The following is a 17,630-nucleotide window of genomic DNA, read 5'->3' on the forward strand; positions in this document are numbered from 1 at the left end:
TTTTGTATTTCATATGATATTCCTTTGTACAGTCCCACCAGTTCCTTACCCACATTATTTGTTTGCCCTCATGCCACTTTTGCATTGTTGATCCTAATTACCTAATCCAGGCTGGAATAAACAGGATGTCCCTTCTGGTGTCCTGTGAGACTTTTTGCCATTGACTATTGCCAATTGAAAGCCAAATGTGCTAAGACTATGAATCTTAGCATTCAAACCATTAAGCAACCTTACCGCATTATGAAAATTTAATTATTTTCCCTATGAAGATACATAACATAACAAATCTTGCAGTAATAAAAGAAGTGAGAATATTGGATGTCTGAATGATAAGACCAAATCTAGTTCTTAGTTGGAAGAGCCCTGCCTCATATGTGGATTGTTTAGACTGTCTTGAAAGTCATGGTGAAGTTTCCCTTAGACTATTGAATCCTGTGAAGAATCTATTGTGTGGGAAATGGATGAACTAACAGTAATCAGAAGACATCATCAACTGTTCGATAAAAGTTTCCAGTGACAGCTCTGAAAAATGCAGCAATTAAAAATACCCAAGGCAGCTGACAGCAACAATCCTCTTCAAAGAAGCCAGATTAAAAAGTTTAATTGTCCAAAGTTTAGTTGTCCTCATTCACTCTGTTGGAGTATTTTAAGTGTGAAATCACAGCCTATCAATCTAGCAGATATCGTCCTAAAGCAGATAATTTCAATTCTTTGAGAATTAATTTGTCTTTATACATCTTTTCTCAGAAACTTCAGTCACTTCTGGAATTCTTTTGTCCCTGCTTTACTTCTAGAGTATTTGCAGAATTAACTCAGTAGAAATTAGTACAAGTGTAAATTAATGCAGTGCAAACTGTACATTTCTGTTTGGAAATTTGTGCTAGGAAACATTATCAAAGCCCATAGAAAAAGGCCTTCAGCTCTGCAGAGCTAAGTCCTGCTTTAGCTAAATTGACTTACAGCTGGAAGCTTTGACCTGATAGCTTGGAATTTCAGTCCTCAAGCAAAGACTCGTGTACTGATCTATGCATTTTACATCTTCCCTGGTCATTGGTAAGCTTCTTGAACTACACTTTTCTCTCCCAATTGAATTCATATTTATTAAGTTCATAACTTAATAACTGCCCAAACTGTGATGCTGTTTCAGAAAGACTTGGCCAACACTACAGATGGGGAAAGTTTTGATAACTGAGCGAATAATTTGATTTAACTGGCTCTCCTCGTGGCCAAGGAAGATGCTGACGCTGAAGGCTGCACAGCAGTGTGTGCTGACACGCAGCAGGAAGATGGCATTTCCTGCCTGACATTTCTCACCCCCACATGCACTCTATCATGTCTTGTGCACTTCCTTCCTTTCTCTTTACTCAACACCCATAAGAAAAACTACAAAAAAATTAGAATACTTAAACTCCTGTATTTTAATTTTTTAAAAGGCTGTAATTTAAAATGCAAATTAATTTAAAATAGATTCTAAGAATTTACTAATTTAAAATATTTCTTCTTGATTATCCCTTCTGTTAGATCACTGAAAATGGTGGAACTATTCTATCTGATTTCCTTTGATTTTTCATTAAGGACATTTTCCTAAGCAAAACACTGGATTTGTCATGAAATGTTAGAGTCACATATTAGCTGGCCTTGATCCCCTGGTCCCTAACTCAAGCAACCACACTGAAGAGTTCATAAATTAAAGATTAGTCACGGATGGTATCACTGAGTATTGTGCTTCAGCAAGGAAAACACATTTTGGATTCCATATTTGGAAGAGAACAGAGAGACCAGTTAGATTTGCCATATTGTGAATTAGAGACTGCTTGGACAGGACACAGGAAATAAATACAGGCTAAGAGGAAGAAATATTCCATAATTTTCAACAGTAAATTAATTTTGGAGTCTGTTAAAATAAAGTACTTACGGAGCTATCTATCATTAATTTTAGATTCCACTTCTCCATTTCCTACCTAACCAAAAAGCTTCCCATAAATTAAAAAAGTGATCAAATCTTGCTTCTTTTAAATCTACACCAATGAAGATTTCTCCAGCACCCACAGCCCCATTAAATCTTTCAGCTCACATTCCCTCGAGTTCTATCAAAACACAACCTTCGCAAACACATTGCTTTGATCCTCAGGGTATGTCATGACGGTACAACTAAATTCAGTGGTTTAAAATCCAGTTTTAAATTAAACAAGAAAAATATTTGAGGTGTCAAATCTAGAACTTGCCATCATCCTTCTTCAATTGTATAAAGAATTTTTCGTTTCTTCAATTTTTGATGAAAGCTTGCCACCTTAGACAAAGTTATCCAACATAGGAACAAACAAATACAGTGCATTTCACTGCTAGTGTCTTTTTCCTTCTGGAAATGAGTAGTTTAGGAGGAAGACACTTGTTTATAAACCAGTGTCACACTATCTCCCTGATGGCAGGCAAGCAAATATGTTTCCCAACACTAGCACAGAGCCATGACAGTGCTGTACATCAGACTTATCAGGATGCTCTGTTTCAAAACAAGAAATAACCATGGCATGAGAAGCATGTAGCTAAAGTAAAAACACTAGAACACCAGTGTTTAAGTTAATCTGACAAATACTCAGCCTAAAAATGTGCAGCTGGCATTTTGATAACCAAATTTGAGTCCTGGAAATAAATTTATCTGTGCACAACAGAGCAGATGGGATGTAAGAGGAAGAAGGAAGAGATGGGTCAGCTGTCAGAAACAGCCATTTGCTTAAGCAGCTTAAGGAGTCCCATCAGAACACAGAAGGTAGAGTGTAAACATATTATGGCCTGATACAGTCCCACAACACCCAGAGTACACTTTGGGATGATAATGTCATCATGTATATGTGGCAATTTCACACATATATGTGCAATCTGCCTCTCATCCTCAGCTGTTACTCACTGTAAATGGCAGCTTTAGGAAAGCAACATCCAAGACAAAGGCAACAAGTTAGAAATTAATTTTTATCATTTGCATTTTATGATTTTGCTATTTCATTGTTTTCTTCGTTTAAGTTTCTTTCTGAACTGATTCTTTCTGAATCAGTTTCCCAAAGCACTACTAACACTGAAGACACTCTAGTCCATGCCTAAGATTTGCACTCTTCTACCATTTTTTGCTAGAAGCTCTTGTTTTTGCAATGGAGCAGAAGGTTAACTGTGTTCAACACTACAAACTCAGCTTCATCTATCAAACCCAGACCTTTGCTGTAACACAGTGTGCCTCCTGGTCTGATCTGTCAGTCTTCAACATTACTACAAAAAAAATCAATAACCTGGTAGAAAACCACAGTATAGTTTACTTCTAAAATCACTTTAAAATACAAGCTTTCAGCTTTAGGTGTGTGCAAGCTGAGGCTTCCTGTGTTTCCTGTGAGTTAACTCTACTCCGGAGGAAAGACAGGTTTAGTTCTACTAAGCTCTCTATCCATGTCCATGCAGTTCACAAGTTTAAGAACAGTATGTGGAAATATCTAGATGTAAAATTAGCTGCTTTGCTAAATCCATCATACAATGGATGAATATTTGCACATTAATTTTTAAAATCAAGACAAGCAGTCTTAACACAGATCCTTTTAGCAGTGCAAGAGAAAGCAGGTTCATCTTTTTATGGCAATATTTAAACACTTAATTTGCTAAGTACACTGCTGTTGCACAGAACAAAACTACAAGATCAAAATACGCAGCCAAGTTTACTTACAGGTAGAAAGAATCATGTCTGGTTATCCGTTTACATTAAAATGAAAATGCAAACCTCTCTTCATCAGTGCCAGTAAAACAGCCAAACTGAGCTCTTTGCTGATATGAAGCATGGTAAACCACAAATATTGCTTGACCACGCCTACTTACCTTTTATTTTAAAAAAAGACCCAGAGTAGAAGGAGAAAAAATGGTCTGCTTTCTAGTATAAAACATTTTATAGAAAAAAAAAAGCTATTAAACTGTTATCAGTAGGTCTAAGTATTTATTTTTACAAAAGTAAAAAAGCTACAGCAGATATATATCACACAATGGTTTTGTTCAAATGGATTTTTGACCACCACATTTGATAGAATTCAGTTATAATAAAAATGGGAGGAAGGGCTAAAGTTGCTTAAGGGTAAGTGAGCTCATCCAGAAGAAAGGACAGTACAGCATTTCAACCTGCCTTTGAAGACACCAGGAGTCAGCAACACAGCTGCCTTGAGAGGTGTTCTGATCCTTTCTAAAATTAGCCACCTAAGGCTACATGCAACTAAAAAAATATGAATTCATCTGGAAACTGGGCATCTCAGAGTTCCTGACATCCTAAATATCAAGGCCAATACCAAGTAGGCAGAAATTATCTTCAGGTACTGGGAAGCGGCAGGTGAAAGGATCAGATTCAAAGCATTCACCCACTGAGAAAACTGCTGCCTAAAGTTCACACAGTTAGGGTGTCTTTTATTATACAAATTAATGATAAATATTTAATTATTGCAAAGAAATAGGCTTAAGGTTCATTGCAAGCAATTAATCTTCTGAGTTTCCTAAGCTTCATTTGGGTTTTAAGGGAAATATTATTTATGACATTATGTGTTGGAAGAGTTAGCAACACCATACTTTGGAAAATCTTAAGAGAATGTGGGGTTCAAAGGAGCAGTTAGGGAAGGAAATATGTGCTTGGCTTACCTTAAATGTTCAGCATTGGTCTTTCCACTACTTTTTCTACTAGGCTGAGTAGAAATCCCTAGACTTTCCTTTTTACCAATACTTGCTGTTGGTATTGATTGGAGAGTGGTTTTGGACTCAGCAATTTGACAGGTTGATTTGCATGGTTGGAATAATCTTCTGAGACTTTACCATGAAGGAAAGAAGCATTTGAACCTTCTCTGGCAATCTGTAGCTTTTCAATAGAATAGCATAAGAAAAGGAAAGCACTTCTTCCAAGAAAGAGGAGTCTTCCTCGTTTTGAACATAAAGGCAAACATTAAGCAAAGCAGTGTGGGAATATACACATCTTAAAATTGATTACTGAAATACTCTGATGCCAGAATGATGGAATGTATTAAGCTATGATTACTCTTAATAATTTCATTGGAAATAAAATTCACCATACTTCTCCCTGGCTACTTGCAAAAAAAAAAAAAAACAAAACCTTTTTGTGCAATCTATTTGCTATTGTACATGGCACAACAGCACAAAAAAAAAAAAAAACAAAAGAAAAAGAAAACATTTAAGAGAGCTCCTCAGAAGGTGACTACAGTGAAACAGGAGTACAAATAGTCCTCATATGCACTGCTACAAGTTAGGTTAACTGAAGTAGGCTTCAGTAAGATTGTGGAGATGCTAGCCTCCAGCAGAGGGGACAGGGCATGTAACCTCCAAGAAGAGTTCAGGTAATGCTGAACATTTCATCATGGCCAAATTCATTTAAATATGTATCCATTCTACCACATTATATATATATAAAGAGAGAGAGGATGTATATATACACACCAAAGTGTATATATCTATATATCCGTATATATAAATGCACTAACATAAAGCCATATTCATGTGACTGTTTAGTTTGACCTATGATGCATTGACATTAAATTACAGGCTACAAATCAGTTGCTTCCAAACAACAGGTAACATTTAGTTTATTTACACACACATGCAGTATGATATCTTCTGTTATGAACAGAAAGGTTAGATCACAATATGTACACACAACAGACAGAAATGTGAGCCCTTCTTAAACACACTTGAGAATTTCTTTCATTCACACCCTCCTGTATAGAATTGTGTGTTTAAGTGAAGGAAAAGACAAATTTGTGCTTGAACATTTCAAGAAAAAAACTCCCCACTTTATATAAATAAATGCATTCAATTTATATATTTACAGTACATACAGCATATAAATTATTTTATAATTAATCCAAAACATGGTACAATGGTTCACTGACAGCCAGTTGTGCTGAATCTTGGACTTATTTTTCATTATTAACATGAAGACTAAGCAGGGGAGGTCTCTGGTAAGCCAAGCTTACAATGACTCCAGGCATATCATGGCTCATGAAGCACAGCTTTTAGAGTGTTATGCTAAACTGAGCTGGTAACAACCTAGTATGTGCAAATGAAAGAGGTGCATCTTGTCTTCTTGATAAACACTCATCAACCAAGAAAAATAATGTTTCTGGAGAATCTCTGGAAACATTTCAGTGTCAGTTAAAAGCCATTTATAAACACCTTCCATTTTTAAGCATGCAAATCACTACTAATGCTACTGCCCATGTAAAAAGAACCCCAAAAACGTGGACTGTATGTACATGAACCAAACCTACTAAATGCAAATGAGGTTCCTGGCCTCTGGCTGCATTTTCTCCCTTCATAAAGAGCTGAACTTTACAGCCATGCTGACTTCTCAGAGAAAATATAGAGATTACTAATACTGTTGAAGATACTGTGCTCATTTCCCATCATGGAAAACTCCCCTTGTTCTGGAGTGCATCAGATATTACAGGTTCCCCACATTTATTTAGCAGCACCCAACAGCTTACACCCAAGCTCTTAAAAAGAAACTATGAAGCCACAAATCTCTGGGAAGTGCCTTATTTTCTCTGCTTGTGCTGCTGTTGTCTTTTTTCAAAAAGCATCTTCACCCTCTGCAATGTCAATGATTGCATGAAGCAACTCTTCAAAAGTCGGGCGTTCCTCTGGTTTCTGAAAATAAAACGTATGCACAGCTGTGATCACAAATCAATAAAGTTGTGCTGATTTTGATAAATTACTGGACATATCATCATTATTTGGTGAGGAATTTAGCACTTCATTAGGAATTAAATGTAAAAATATTTCCTTGTCTGGATTTTGAGATGTGTCATTCAATCTCAGTAGCATCAACTTTTCTTTATGCTTTGAAAAAGGCATAAATAGTTGTTGCTGGACTACACTCTTTATATAATTAATTATTTTGCATAGTTTTACACCTTTTTTATTTTTCTTCCCCATTCCCACCCTTCCCCAATGAACTGCTCCAATCATTCTTAATGCAAGTTGCTCATGCTCCTAAGAATTTTGGGTGTCAATCTCTGATGCGTCTTTTATATCAACTTATTTTCTGACTCTGAAATGAGCAATGATTTAATTTTGTTACTAATGCCTTCACATACTTAATCTGACAGTTCATTTATTTCATAGAAATTTCTTTAATGTTTTATCTTATCAGAGCTCTAGTTCAGTTGCATATGAGTAGCTGAGAGACCTGGATGGACTCAGAACACTGCTGTAGAAAAGATAACTGCTGTTTCTAGATCAACCTTTATTTCAATCTAAAGAAAAAACATTTAAATATATATACATATATATATATATATATATATAAATATATACCTCCTGCCAGCACATCATCATCATTTCATACATCTGCTTACAGGCCAGTTTGGGCCGATACAAGCGATGTCCTTGGCTAACCATTGTTACCACTTCATAGTTGGAGCTTTTTTCAAAAGGCATTTTTCCTTCTGTATATACTTCCCACATTAAAACACCTGGGAAAAAAAAAAAGAAAATAACTAATTTCTTTAACATATGTTTTTATTTTGAGCACTGGACTCAGGCTTTCTGATAGATAAATAGTTTGAGATCCATATGCTAGACACTTTTCACATGTGTCATCACTGAAAATGTGTTATTCTAGTAGCATGGGTTTTAATAAATAACAAAACTAAATGTGTCTGTGCAACTTTATCCCTAATAAAACCATGACAAATGGTTTCTCTGAGTTTTTTCTCAGATGTCTGAATCCTTCCCAATAACCAAAGCTTAACTGCTATAGATAAAATATAAAAAATACACTTTCTTTCCATGATGAATATCTTACCAAATGACCAGACATCTGACTTGCTACTGAATCGGCTGTAATTAAAAACTTCTGGAGGACACCACTTCACAGGAAATTTAGCCCCTGAAGAACTTGTGTATTGGTCATCCAGGACATACCTAAGAAAAACCACACACACACAAAAAAAAGATAAAAGAAAAAAACACAAAAAAACCACCACAAAAAAACCCCCAAAAAAACCCACCTAAACCAAACCAAACCAAACGAACAAAAAGACCAAAACAAAAACTGAGACATATCCTTTTGTCAGCCTCCAAACCTGCAAATTTTCATTTAGCTTTGGATTGCAATATTAGAAGCTCATATTGCCACCTAATGGCCATGGGCATTAGCATCACAAGATAAAAATAGCTTCCCTGGGGCAGTACTACGGCTGCAGCCACAACCTTGTTCATTTTTCATATTACCCCGGAGTCCTTTCTTGTGATTTATTAGCTATATAATACATGTCTAGGCCTTCTGCAAATTAAATATCTCCAATATGAGATAAAATGAAGGAAAAAGAGAAATTTAATGTTCTGTTTTACACCAGCCAGTCTGAGTTCAGTTGACAGGGGATATAGAAACTCAGCAACACAGAGATGTGGCAAAACTCAAACCACGGTGCTTTAACACCTTTCTTGGAAGAGCTGCTCCCACCACTGCCTCACCAACACATCACCCACGCAGGTGCTAACAAAGGCAGGAAATTAACCCCCCCCAAGATCTCAGCATCTCCCAGCCCTTCAGCTAGCACAACTCTGAACCATCTATCCTAAGAGAATCCCAAACTCACTGAACAGCCTGTTTCTAACATCTATTTAACAAAATACACTTTATTATCTCTGCAGCAGCTCTGCTCCCTGAAACACAAGCTCCGTCTTTTTTAAAATGAATAAGGAAATCAACACAGAACAAGCAAGCATTAAAGGCACTAGAAAAGGCAAAACAAGCCCCATCAAAGGCTGTTTTACAGAGATGTCAAAAAAGATAATTTTTGTATGCAATTTTGCTTGGTCTATGCTGTATTTGAGCTAAGTACAAGGCTTAGGTGAATTTTTCCAAGTCTCTGTAAATGCATTTGTGCACTCCCACATACCTTGTCATTCCGAAATCTGAGACTTTGACCACTCCTGAGTCACTCACCAAGCAGTTCCTGGCAGCCTGCAATAGGATTGGTAAGAGCTGGATGAAAACTTGGAGTCTCTTGCAGACAAATTACAGCAATCTAATGTCTTTGTATCCACTGCTTAGCAAGTTAAGCCATTTACCAAGTTCAGTGGTGTATTCTCATTATATAAAGTACATGTGCATCTCCTCTTGATAGTACCATTTTCACAACCACACTATTGTATAAAAGATCACCAGGAAAAAAATTATCATCTCAAGGGATTAATGTGTGGTGAAAATGGCAACAATACAGAAATGAGATAGGCATTATATCAGTACAAATTGATACTATTTATAAACATTTCAGAGAGATTTTAGTCCATTTCCTTGGGAGAGAAAAATCTGTCATGATTTTCTGTACGGAGCAGTTTTAGAGATTTGGCTAGACCATAAGGAGTCAACTTCATCCTCAATTTTCTGCAAGAACAAAACCAGTTGTAAACGAAGAGGCCATTTCAAAAAGGAATAGGTACATTAAAAATAAAAATTTCAAAGAGGAACATATTGCCTAATGGGATGTTACCAGGTCTCTGTGGATAAAGCTGTTCCTTTCCAGGTACTCCATTCCCTCACATACATCTTGGCACATAGTAAGCAGAGTGTCTCTACTCAAAACTCCCCGTTTTTGTCTCAGGTAATTGAGAAGGCAGCCATGCTCCATGAACTCTGTCACGATGTAAATGGGCCTCTGTTGTGTGCACACACCATACAGCTGAACTAGTTTAGGATGTGTTAGCTTCCTGAAAAGATTGAGATCATGTCGTTATTACTTCTTCCACCCAGTGCTAGTTCTCCAGCACACAAAACTGCAAAAATACCACCTCCCCCAGAGTTTATTTATAATCAGTACACAGCATCAGAGGCCTAGGACTGGAAATCAAAGTGCCAACCACATAACTCACATCATTACTTTAGCCTCTTCAATGAAGTCCTCTTCATACATGGCACCTTCCCGAATAGCCTTGATGGCCACTTTGTACTGTGCCCGCCACTTCCCGAGGCGCACCACGCCAAACAGACCGCTCCCCAGCTCCCTCATGAATGTCAGTTCTGAGGGGTTAATCTCCCATTTCTCTATAAAACAGAACAAATTAACAGCAGTTGAGGAACCTACTGAGCTGGTAGAGGATAAGGAAGAGGAAAGAGAAACTGGACTAGTAGCAAATTAAGGAATGTAATTAATTTGAGAATTAACTTGAAAACTGAACACTTCTGTACATCACAAAACAAACTTTTAGGTGGATGTGACCTTTAAGCAACTCCTGACTAACACAGAAGTCAAAATTCAAACTTTCCTGAGGCCAGTAATTATTATACTGATACTATCAGATTTTATTTCAACATAATGTCACCACAAAGTTGTGCCAATGCATAGAAGTTGCTCACATCACCACGCTTGAAAAATGGCTATTCCAAATTTATATTTTAAAACAGTAATCCCTCAACAAAGATCAAAGGGTTAAGTTTGAGTCAGAAGTCTGGAGACTAATGAAAGAACCAAAGGCACAGCTCTCTAATAAGGCAGAGCTCAAGATATCCATGGCAGAAAGCATAGAGGAAAATACCAAATTTTGCTGGAGCACCAGTGGCACATGGTGCCTCTGCATGCTGATACTCTGTGCAAGGGTCTTGAAAGTACAGCTTGGACCAGTGTATATTCATATAGACAATTACAGCACAAAACTTTTAGAAAGTATTGTAGCATCTCAGCATACATAACATCATTAGAATAAGTGTAGATGAATATAACAGGCAATCACCATAGCTGAATCCTGCAGTAGTTGGTGCCATCGTCCTCTTTGGGGTCACTGGGTAACGCAGCCTGGTAACGAGACCTGAGGGTCAATGATAATTCAAGAGACAGTTTACTTCTGAAACAGCACCAGGCAGCAACTCAGCCTCTTGTTCACTGAAGACTACAATTAAGAATATGTGGAAAAATCAGTTATAATAAATGAAAAATGGAAGTATGCTTCTGGGGTATATTTTCTAGAATGTCCTCAGGAAATGCTTGGCCATCTGAGTTTGATGTAAAGATCTGGAAATTATAGGTCTTGAGTGAGATTTATGCACAGACCAGACTTGGAAAAAAGAAGTATTATATCTGTTCTTTGAACCAATTCCCATACTCTCCCCATTCCATCATACAGTGGGCAGAGACCAGAATCAGCCAGCAGCTATGGATCTGGAGTAGGGATTTCTAAACAACACATTATTGTTCTCCTCAACTGTTTGCTCTATGGGAAGGTTAGATTATTTGAAGTGGCAGTGACCAGCAGGTAAAAAGGTAGGACCTGGAGTGTGTTCTGTGGAAGTACAATCCCTATCCATCTACTGTGGGTGACAGGCAGCTGATAGAAGCACTATGTGGAGCTAAGGGGACAATTTTTCCTGACTTGATACAACTATTCTTCTGTTACTCTGGGGAAGTAACATTTTATACATCATATACATACAAATATATATACATACACACACACACACACACACATATATATATATATATATATATACAGACACACACAAAACCTTTCAAATTACTGTCATTATTGACATAATGTTAAACTGCAGTGTTTCATGACTTCCCTGAAGAGGAAGTTTCCACAAAACCCCTCCAAATTTCGTTAAAACAATAAAATGTCTAAAACTCCTTTTCAAATCAACCTTAGGTGATAGAAATTATCCAATCCATACCTGCTGCATTATGGCTGTGATATTCAATTATTTCTGGAATGGAGTTAAAGAGATGTTTTTCTGCAAGGTAGTACTGTTTTGGTGACGTCACCGTTTCTTTTATATGATAGTGTCTTATTCCTGATGAACCTTCCCTGGAAAAAAAATAACAACAATAATAATTAGTAATAATATCAAGTCATTTGTGGTGAATTTTTTAAGAGACACACACTGACAAGAAAAAGTAAACTGAAAGAGCCAGAACAGGTGCAGAGTACCACATCCTCTGGGAACAGCTTGAACATAAAATATCCTAAGCACTGGCAACTCGCCCTCATCTCAGTGCTCAAACCAAGTTGAAGATTAACCCAGAAAAGGTTAATTTTCAGCCCGGTGAGCTCCCCAGTCCAGCTCACACATGCGGACACAAATGCAGGATGGCAGGAGAGAAGAGACCAAATGGGGTGTGAGAGCAAAACCTCTTCCTTTGGGTGGGGGTTAAAGTCTACACTGGATTAAACTAAATGGGAGCTAACCATGGAGTTGAGAAATTCGTTTTAGTCATCTGTCTTTTCTATAATCTCCTCTTGTTTCCTTATTGAGCCTTCTCCTGGCTTTCCCCCAGCCAATGAATTTGGATAAAGATACAGATGGATTCAGATGAGACAAGATGTGCAGAGAAACCATAGAAACTTACCCTCCAAATTTTGTGTAAAGGGAAACAGTATACAGGCCAGGCTGACTGGAGTCTCTCACCACAAAACCACCTTCTTTATCCTAAAACACAAGCACATTGACAGTTCTGAGCAACTGGTTTTAAGTTACATGATTCTTTCACTTGGTTCCAGGATATGCAGTTGCCAAAATATTCCTGTGCTTTAACTCATAAAGCTATTTAAAGTGAATTTCACAGTAGATACTGTAAGGCTGATGTGCTTACCTCATTTCTGAGGAGCTGCTCTGCCTTGCTTCTGTTCAGGTTTCGGCTGTACCACCTGCAACACAACATCAGTAAATAAAACATCCCCAGGGTGCATGATTTACCTAAAATGCTTTAAGCAAAGTATTATGAAACTAGAGATTAAATAATTTTATGATAAATGAAGATCAAGATTTGAACATTGATAACATGCAAAAATAAGTCTCTACTACACTGTGCAGTTGTCCCATAAAAAAGCCCTGAAATAAATCCATGGAGATCCCACAGAAGCCCATAAAACTCAGGGAACTGATGTAAGGTTTTGGAAAAAACACTTGTCAAACACGACCAGGCTGGTGGCAGTAGGTGCTGTGAAGAGCAGCCCAAGGGGAAGGCTGGCAGCCCTGGGGAAGCAGCTGCCCGCACGCCAGTCAAACCACCCGTGGAGCTGGCTGTCAGACTGCTCTGTCATCCAGCATCTCCAAACCTCCGGGCCCCCAGGGAGGACCCAGCTAGCAAAGGGGAGGCTGAAACTCTGAATTAAGTGTCATGGCTGCACATCTCTGAACAGGCAGGTTAAAGCAGCTACAGAAGCACCAGCATGTCAGCCAGTAACAGAGAATAATGAAAAAAGGAAAACCAGGCACTTTGCAAGTGGTGTGGTGCAGTTGTTTTGAGTTATGCTGTTATTTCAGTAACAGAGCAGGGAAGTGGCACAGCAGCCTTTAATCAGATTCTGCCTGTTCTGGAGACAGTGGTTTCTTGCAGTTGGTACATGACCTGGAGTAATGCTCCCTGGACTACGCAGAGACTCAGAAGTTTGGCCCCAAGGTGGTAAAAGCACAGAGTGGCTGGACCAGATAAGGCAGTCCAGTTCCTTCCTTCCCCTTCTGCCAGCCCTGCAGCCCAGCCCAGAGCTGAGCAGAGCTCTTCACAAGAGTTTCTAAGATGAGAAAGCAACAAAGAATTCCCTGTAGTCAAGTTAAGGGCAAAATCCCAGATGGAATTCTGCCTTCTGTCAAACCATGGCAAGTAGGAGCCATATGTAGCTGAGTTTTGGAGCTACTAATGTAGCTTTGAAAATTGGTTTTATTTATTATTTTCTTACAACTTAATTTTATCTAAAAGTCATGAAATATGTCCTATATTCTCAGGCACAACAGTTTATCCTATAATGATATTTGAGTATCAAGAACAGGTTATCATGTTAAATTTTACCCTGATGTTCTTAAATAAGTACTCCCTAATTAAACATCAACTGGAAAAAGCATTTGAAAAAAAAAAAAAAGCTAGATATTTATAACTGCTAAGTTACATGCATACATTGAAACCTGAAATGTATCAAATTACATATTTTCTTAAAAACTAGAGCTTCCAAAATATCCAATCTTTTATGTTTATTTGGAGTGATTTCCACTGTTTTCTCCTCTACTGTTTACTGTACAGACCTTACTAATACATTTAGAACACTTAAAATGGGTAAATTTCCTTCCAAGTTTCCCTTTGTCTACCAGAGAACTAAGAGGGTTTTTTTTGCTTTAACCGTGATAGCCTAAATACTACATGCCTGATGGCTGCCACACTGACTTGGTTCTACATTGTAAATCCCAACATAATCAGTGAGGAGAATCTGAAAAAATATCTGCCTATTTTAGTTGTTTAAGTTTAACCTCTAGGTGCTACCATATGTGAACAGTTGCTTTCAAAATGCTAAAAAATACATTTGCCTTCTTGAAGCTTAGGTTTCATTTCAAACATTCACTTACTCATACTGATCAAGGTTGTTGGACTTCTTTCCTGTTACATAGTTGCTTGGAATATATCCTTGTTTTCTAAAAAAATATAGAATATATAATCTGAGTGAAAACATGTAAAACTGCACGCCTAGAACACAGTTGCTTCTTTCTGCTAATTACTAGAGGTCTCTCAATGTAAATTATTAATTACTGACCCACCCACTCTACTGGTTATTCAGAAACTAATTTTCCACGTCAGCATTTCCACATTAACTTTCAGTGTCCCTAGAAAAGTGTCATGGGCAGCAGAAGTGTCCAAGAAAACCAGCAGAAGGGGTGAAGGAAAAGTGAGTAACCCTCTGCTGCTGTCACTCTTCTGCACTCAGAAGTCCCAGTCAGTCAGGGGAAATATGTGTGGAGCCCGACAACTCACAATTACCCATAACATATGGCAACAGGAACCTGATAAATATTGAAATATGAAAACTTTCATCTTTGAAACCTCAGGGAAAATTCTAATAGAGGGAATGTGAAGTTGTAGTCATTACAGCATCTCACTGCAATTCTCTCTCAACTTATTCAAAAATTGTCCCTAATGATCCAGCTGTTAAGTAAAATGATGATTATTCAAGTATGGAAGTCAGAGCCTGCTGAGCTAAATGTTAACCATATTGCTCTGTAATGAGACGTTCCCCAGTTAAGTGGGAATACTTTACCAGTCTAGTGAGGTTTTAAAGGATGGCTGGTGCTTTAATTAGGGAACTATAAAATTAGAAAGTAAACATAATTGGAAAGGCTTCCAGTTCTGCAGCTGTCTCTGCACTTGGGTCCCACAGTCTGTCTATCGAGTACTGCACTTTCAAAAATTGGATTCTGTGTGAGAATATATGGATGAGATTTCAGAGCCTGGGCCTAATGTAAAATCTAATGCAGTTTTTTGTTGACACATAGTAAATATGGACTTCTACAATATGAAAATGGACTTATTAACTTCATAACAAAAAATAGTAATTAACTTCATAACAAGAAAAGGAACTCATTTTTACCCGTATTTATCTCTTGCCTTCCACCAATGAATGTCGTTCTTCTCAATCACTGTATATTCTTCCCCTTTCTCTAATCTTAAATCATGGTGTTCTGTAGGTTCAAAGTCATACATTGCAACCACTATCTCCTCCTCTTCATTCCCATTTTCTTCAACTGGAGGAACAGGTGGTGGAGGTCTTCGCTGAAAACACAACGTTATTAAATTATCATCCCATGCTGCTCCATCCTCCTGTCCCATTTACCCTTACCATAACACCAGTGCATTCTGGAGGCAAAAGCTGGGCTAGTCCTGTGGTGGCTGGGCTCTGTGGCAACAAATCATGCAGGTGCCATCCATGGGGTTGGTTTCTGCTGCAGCCTTGCAGCTGCCAGTAAAGAGCAAAGCTGGCTGGCATTTGCTTTTTGTCCACATCTTCCACCAGCAGTACAGATACAGCTAATAGATGCAGCTAAATTTCAGTGGGATTTTTTTTCACCCTGAGATGGAGCATGATGCCCATTTATGCATCCAGAAATAGACCTTTGCTCCAGGATACAGCAAGTATTTTGAGAAATGTGAGCACTTTTTCAAAAAGCAGTTATTATCTATTCGATATTTTAAAGATTCTACCTACCACATTTTTTTCTGGCATTGAAGAAGACAATCTCATTACATCTAGAAACAAAGCACAGTTATAAATTTTAAAACTAAATAAAATGTTTAAATTTCAGATTAGCCGAAACTGAACAAGCCTTCCGTATGGCTTAGAAATTTAGAAAGCAAAAACAAATTATTAAATATTCTTTAAAAACATCCTAAATCAGCCAGCAGGTTACATTGACCACAGATTTGGCAAAATCTATGCCACACCAGACCACGCCACAGAGAGCTCTGAACCAGCCCTCAGATGCAAAAATTTATGAGAAATAAAAATGGATCAAGAGAAATAAGGCATAAGAAAATGAAGCTGTGTTCTTGTCAGCATGATGATCTAAAAGTCTGTTAATACTAACAGTCTGTTAATATTAACATCTACCCTTTTAAAAAACATAAGCCCCTGAACCCTGCCTTGCTAAATAATGCATAACAGGTGTATGTATTTTCTTATTACATCTCTCAGATCCAATATTATTTTTCTCCTGCATGACTTTTTTCACATATTTAAAAGGTTGAGATATAGGTCATGCTTTTCATTTTGCTGAATCAGATCAGCCATGAATCCCTGTTTATTCTGCAAGTCTTCTAATGCTACTAAATCCCCAGGTCCCGCTGATTGCCTGTGCAGACATAAGAAACCACTGGGTGCCACAGATTTAACTGGGAGATAAGCAATGGCTCAATTTCTTTCCTTACTATGGAATTTTCCTTAAATCAAGGATCAAATAATTACTAGCTCCTTTGTTGGACAATATTGCAGTGCCACAGCAATGCACACTACAGCATCCACTGCTGAACCAGCAGAACCTGCAGACTGGAGGCTGGAAGATGCAGTGCCTGCAGAAGTCACAGCTCAGCCAGGTTCAGCACAGGAACATTTACAAACCTCTGAGGAAATTCAGTCCAGTGTCTGTAAATATATTAAACGTTCTTGTATCATTTTCAGCTTGGTGGAGGAACACTAAATGCAATGCAGTTATTATTCTTTCATATGGATATGCAGAGTTTTTAATAAATAACTGAAGAGCTGGCAAAATTTGTAGCTGAATGTTTTTCACCATAAGGTTTCATCCTCAGTCTGAGATAAACACTTGGTCAAATGGATCAAATCTCAAATGGGACAAAAAAAACCAAATGAAATTCAGCAATTTCAAGAATTCTTTTCAAATTTATCTAAACTTTTTTTTTTTTTGCAAGGATATTTTGCTGGCTTTTCTGTTTCAAAAAAAACCAAATGAAATTCAGCAATTTCAAGAATTCTTTTCAAATTTATCTAAACTTTTTTTTTTTGAAAGGATATTTTGCTGGCTTTTCTGTTTTTTACACAATGCTTGGTAATTATTTTTTACTTTCTTTAGGCACAGTTATCAATGATTGACTCTGCTCTACATGTTTGCCTAATACCAAGGCATTCAGATGTGATGACAGAATCATATAAAAAAATCAGAAAAATATGGCAGGAGAACTTAGTAAGAAAACATATGTACTTACTGTTTTCAAAAAGACAGTATTTTTCACATCCGGGTGCTAATTTTTCTGTCTGTCTACAGCATTGATAAATTCCCTCTGTCCAGAATTTAGGATGATATTTTACCATTATATTGCTGTTGTTCTTTATTT

At 37.5% G+C, this 17,630-nt stretch overlaps 1 protein-coding gene across 1 annotated transcript in view; it reads right to left on the reverse strand.

Moving 5' to 3' along the window:
* Nucleotides 1-6,238: 6,238 nt before the first annotated feature.
* Nucleotides 6,239-17,630, reverse strand: part of TEC (tec protein tyrosine kinase) — a 43,508-nt gene continuing 32,116 nt past the window's right edge. The window contains exons 5-18 of the mRNA XM_021556054.2: nucleotides 17,502-17,630; nucleotides 15,988-16,028; nucleotides 15,373-15,554; nucleotides 14,357-14,422; nucleotides 12,612-12,666; nucleotides 12,369-12,448; nucleotides 11,693-11,826; nucleotides 10,759-10,833; nucleotides 9,901-10,072; nucleotides 9,522-9,738; nucleotides 8,928-8,992; nucleotides 7,829-7,947; nucleotides 7,339-7,496; nucleotides 6,239-6,669 (exon numbers count right to left, since the gene is read on the reverse strand). Of these exons, the coding sequence (XP_021411729.2) occupies nucleotides 6,592-6,669; nucleotides 7,339-7,496; nucleotides 7,829-7,947; nucleotides 8,928-8,992; nucleotides 9,522-9,738; nucleotides 9,901-10,072; nucleotides 10,759-10,833; nucleotides 11,693-11,826; nucleotides 12,369-12,448; nucleotides 12,612-12,666; nucleotides 14,357-14,422; nucleotides 15,373-15,554; nucleotides 15,988-16,028; nucleotides 17,502-17,630 (1,571 nt within the window). The 3' untranslated portion in view covers nucleotides 6,239-6,591. The remainder of the gene's footprint in view (nucleotides 6,670-7,338; nucleotides 7,497-7,828; nucleotides 7,948-8,927; nucleotides 8,993-9,521; nucleotides 9,739-9,900; nucleotides 10,073-10,758; nucleotides 10,834-11,692; nucleotides 11,827-12,368; nucleotides 12,449-12,611; nucleotides 12,667-14,356; nucleotides 14,423-15,372; nucleotides 15,555-15,987; nucleotides 16,029-17,501) is intronic.

Source organism: Lonchura striata, chromosome 4 (genome assembly GCF_046129695.1).
Source record: "Lonchura striata isolate bLonStr1 chromosome 4, bLonStr1.mat, whole genome shotgun sequence".
Lineage (NCBI taxonomy): Eukaryota > Metazoa > Chordata > Aves > Passeriformes > Estrildidae > Lonchura > Lonchura striata.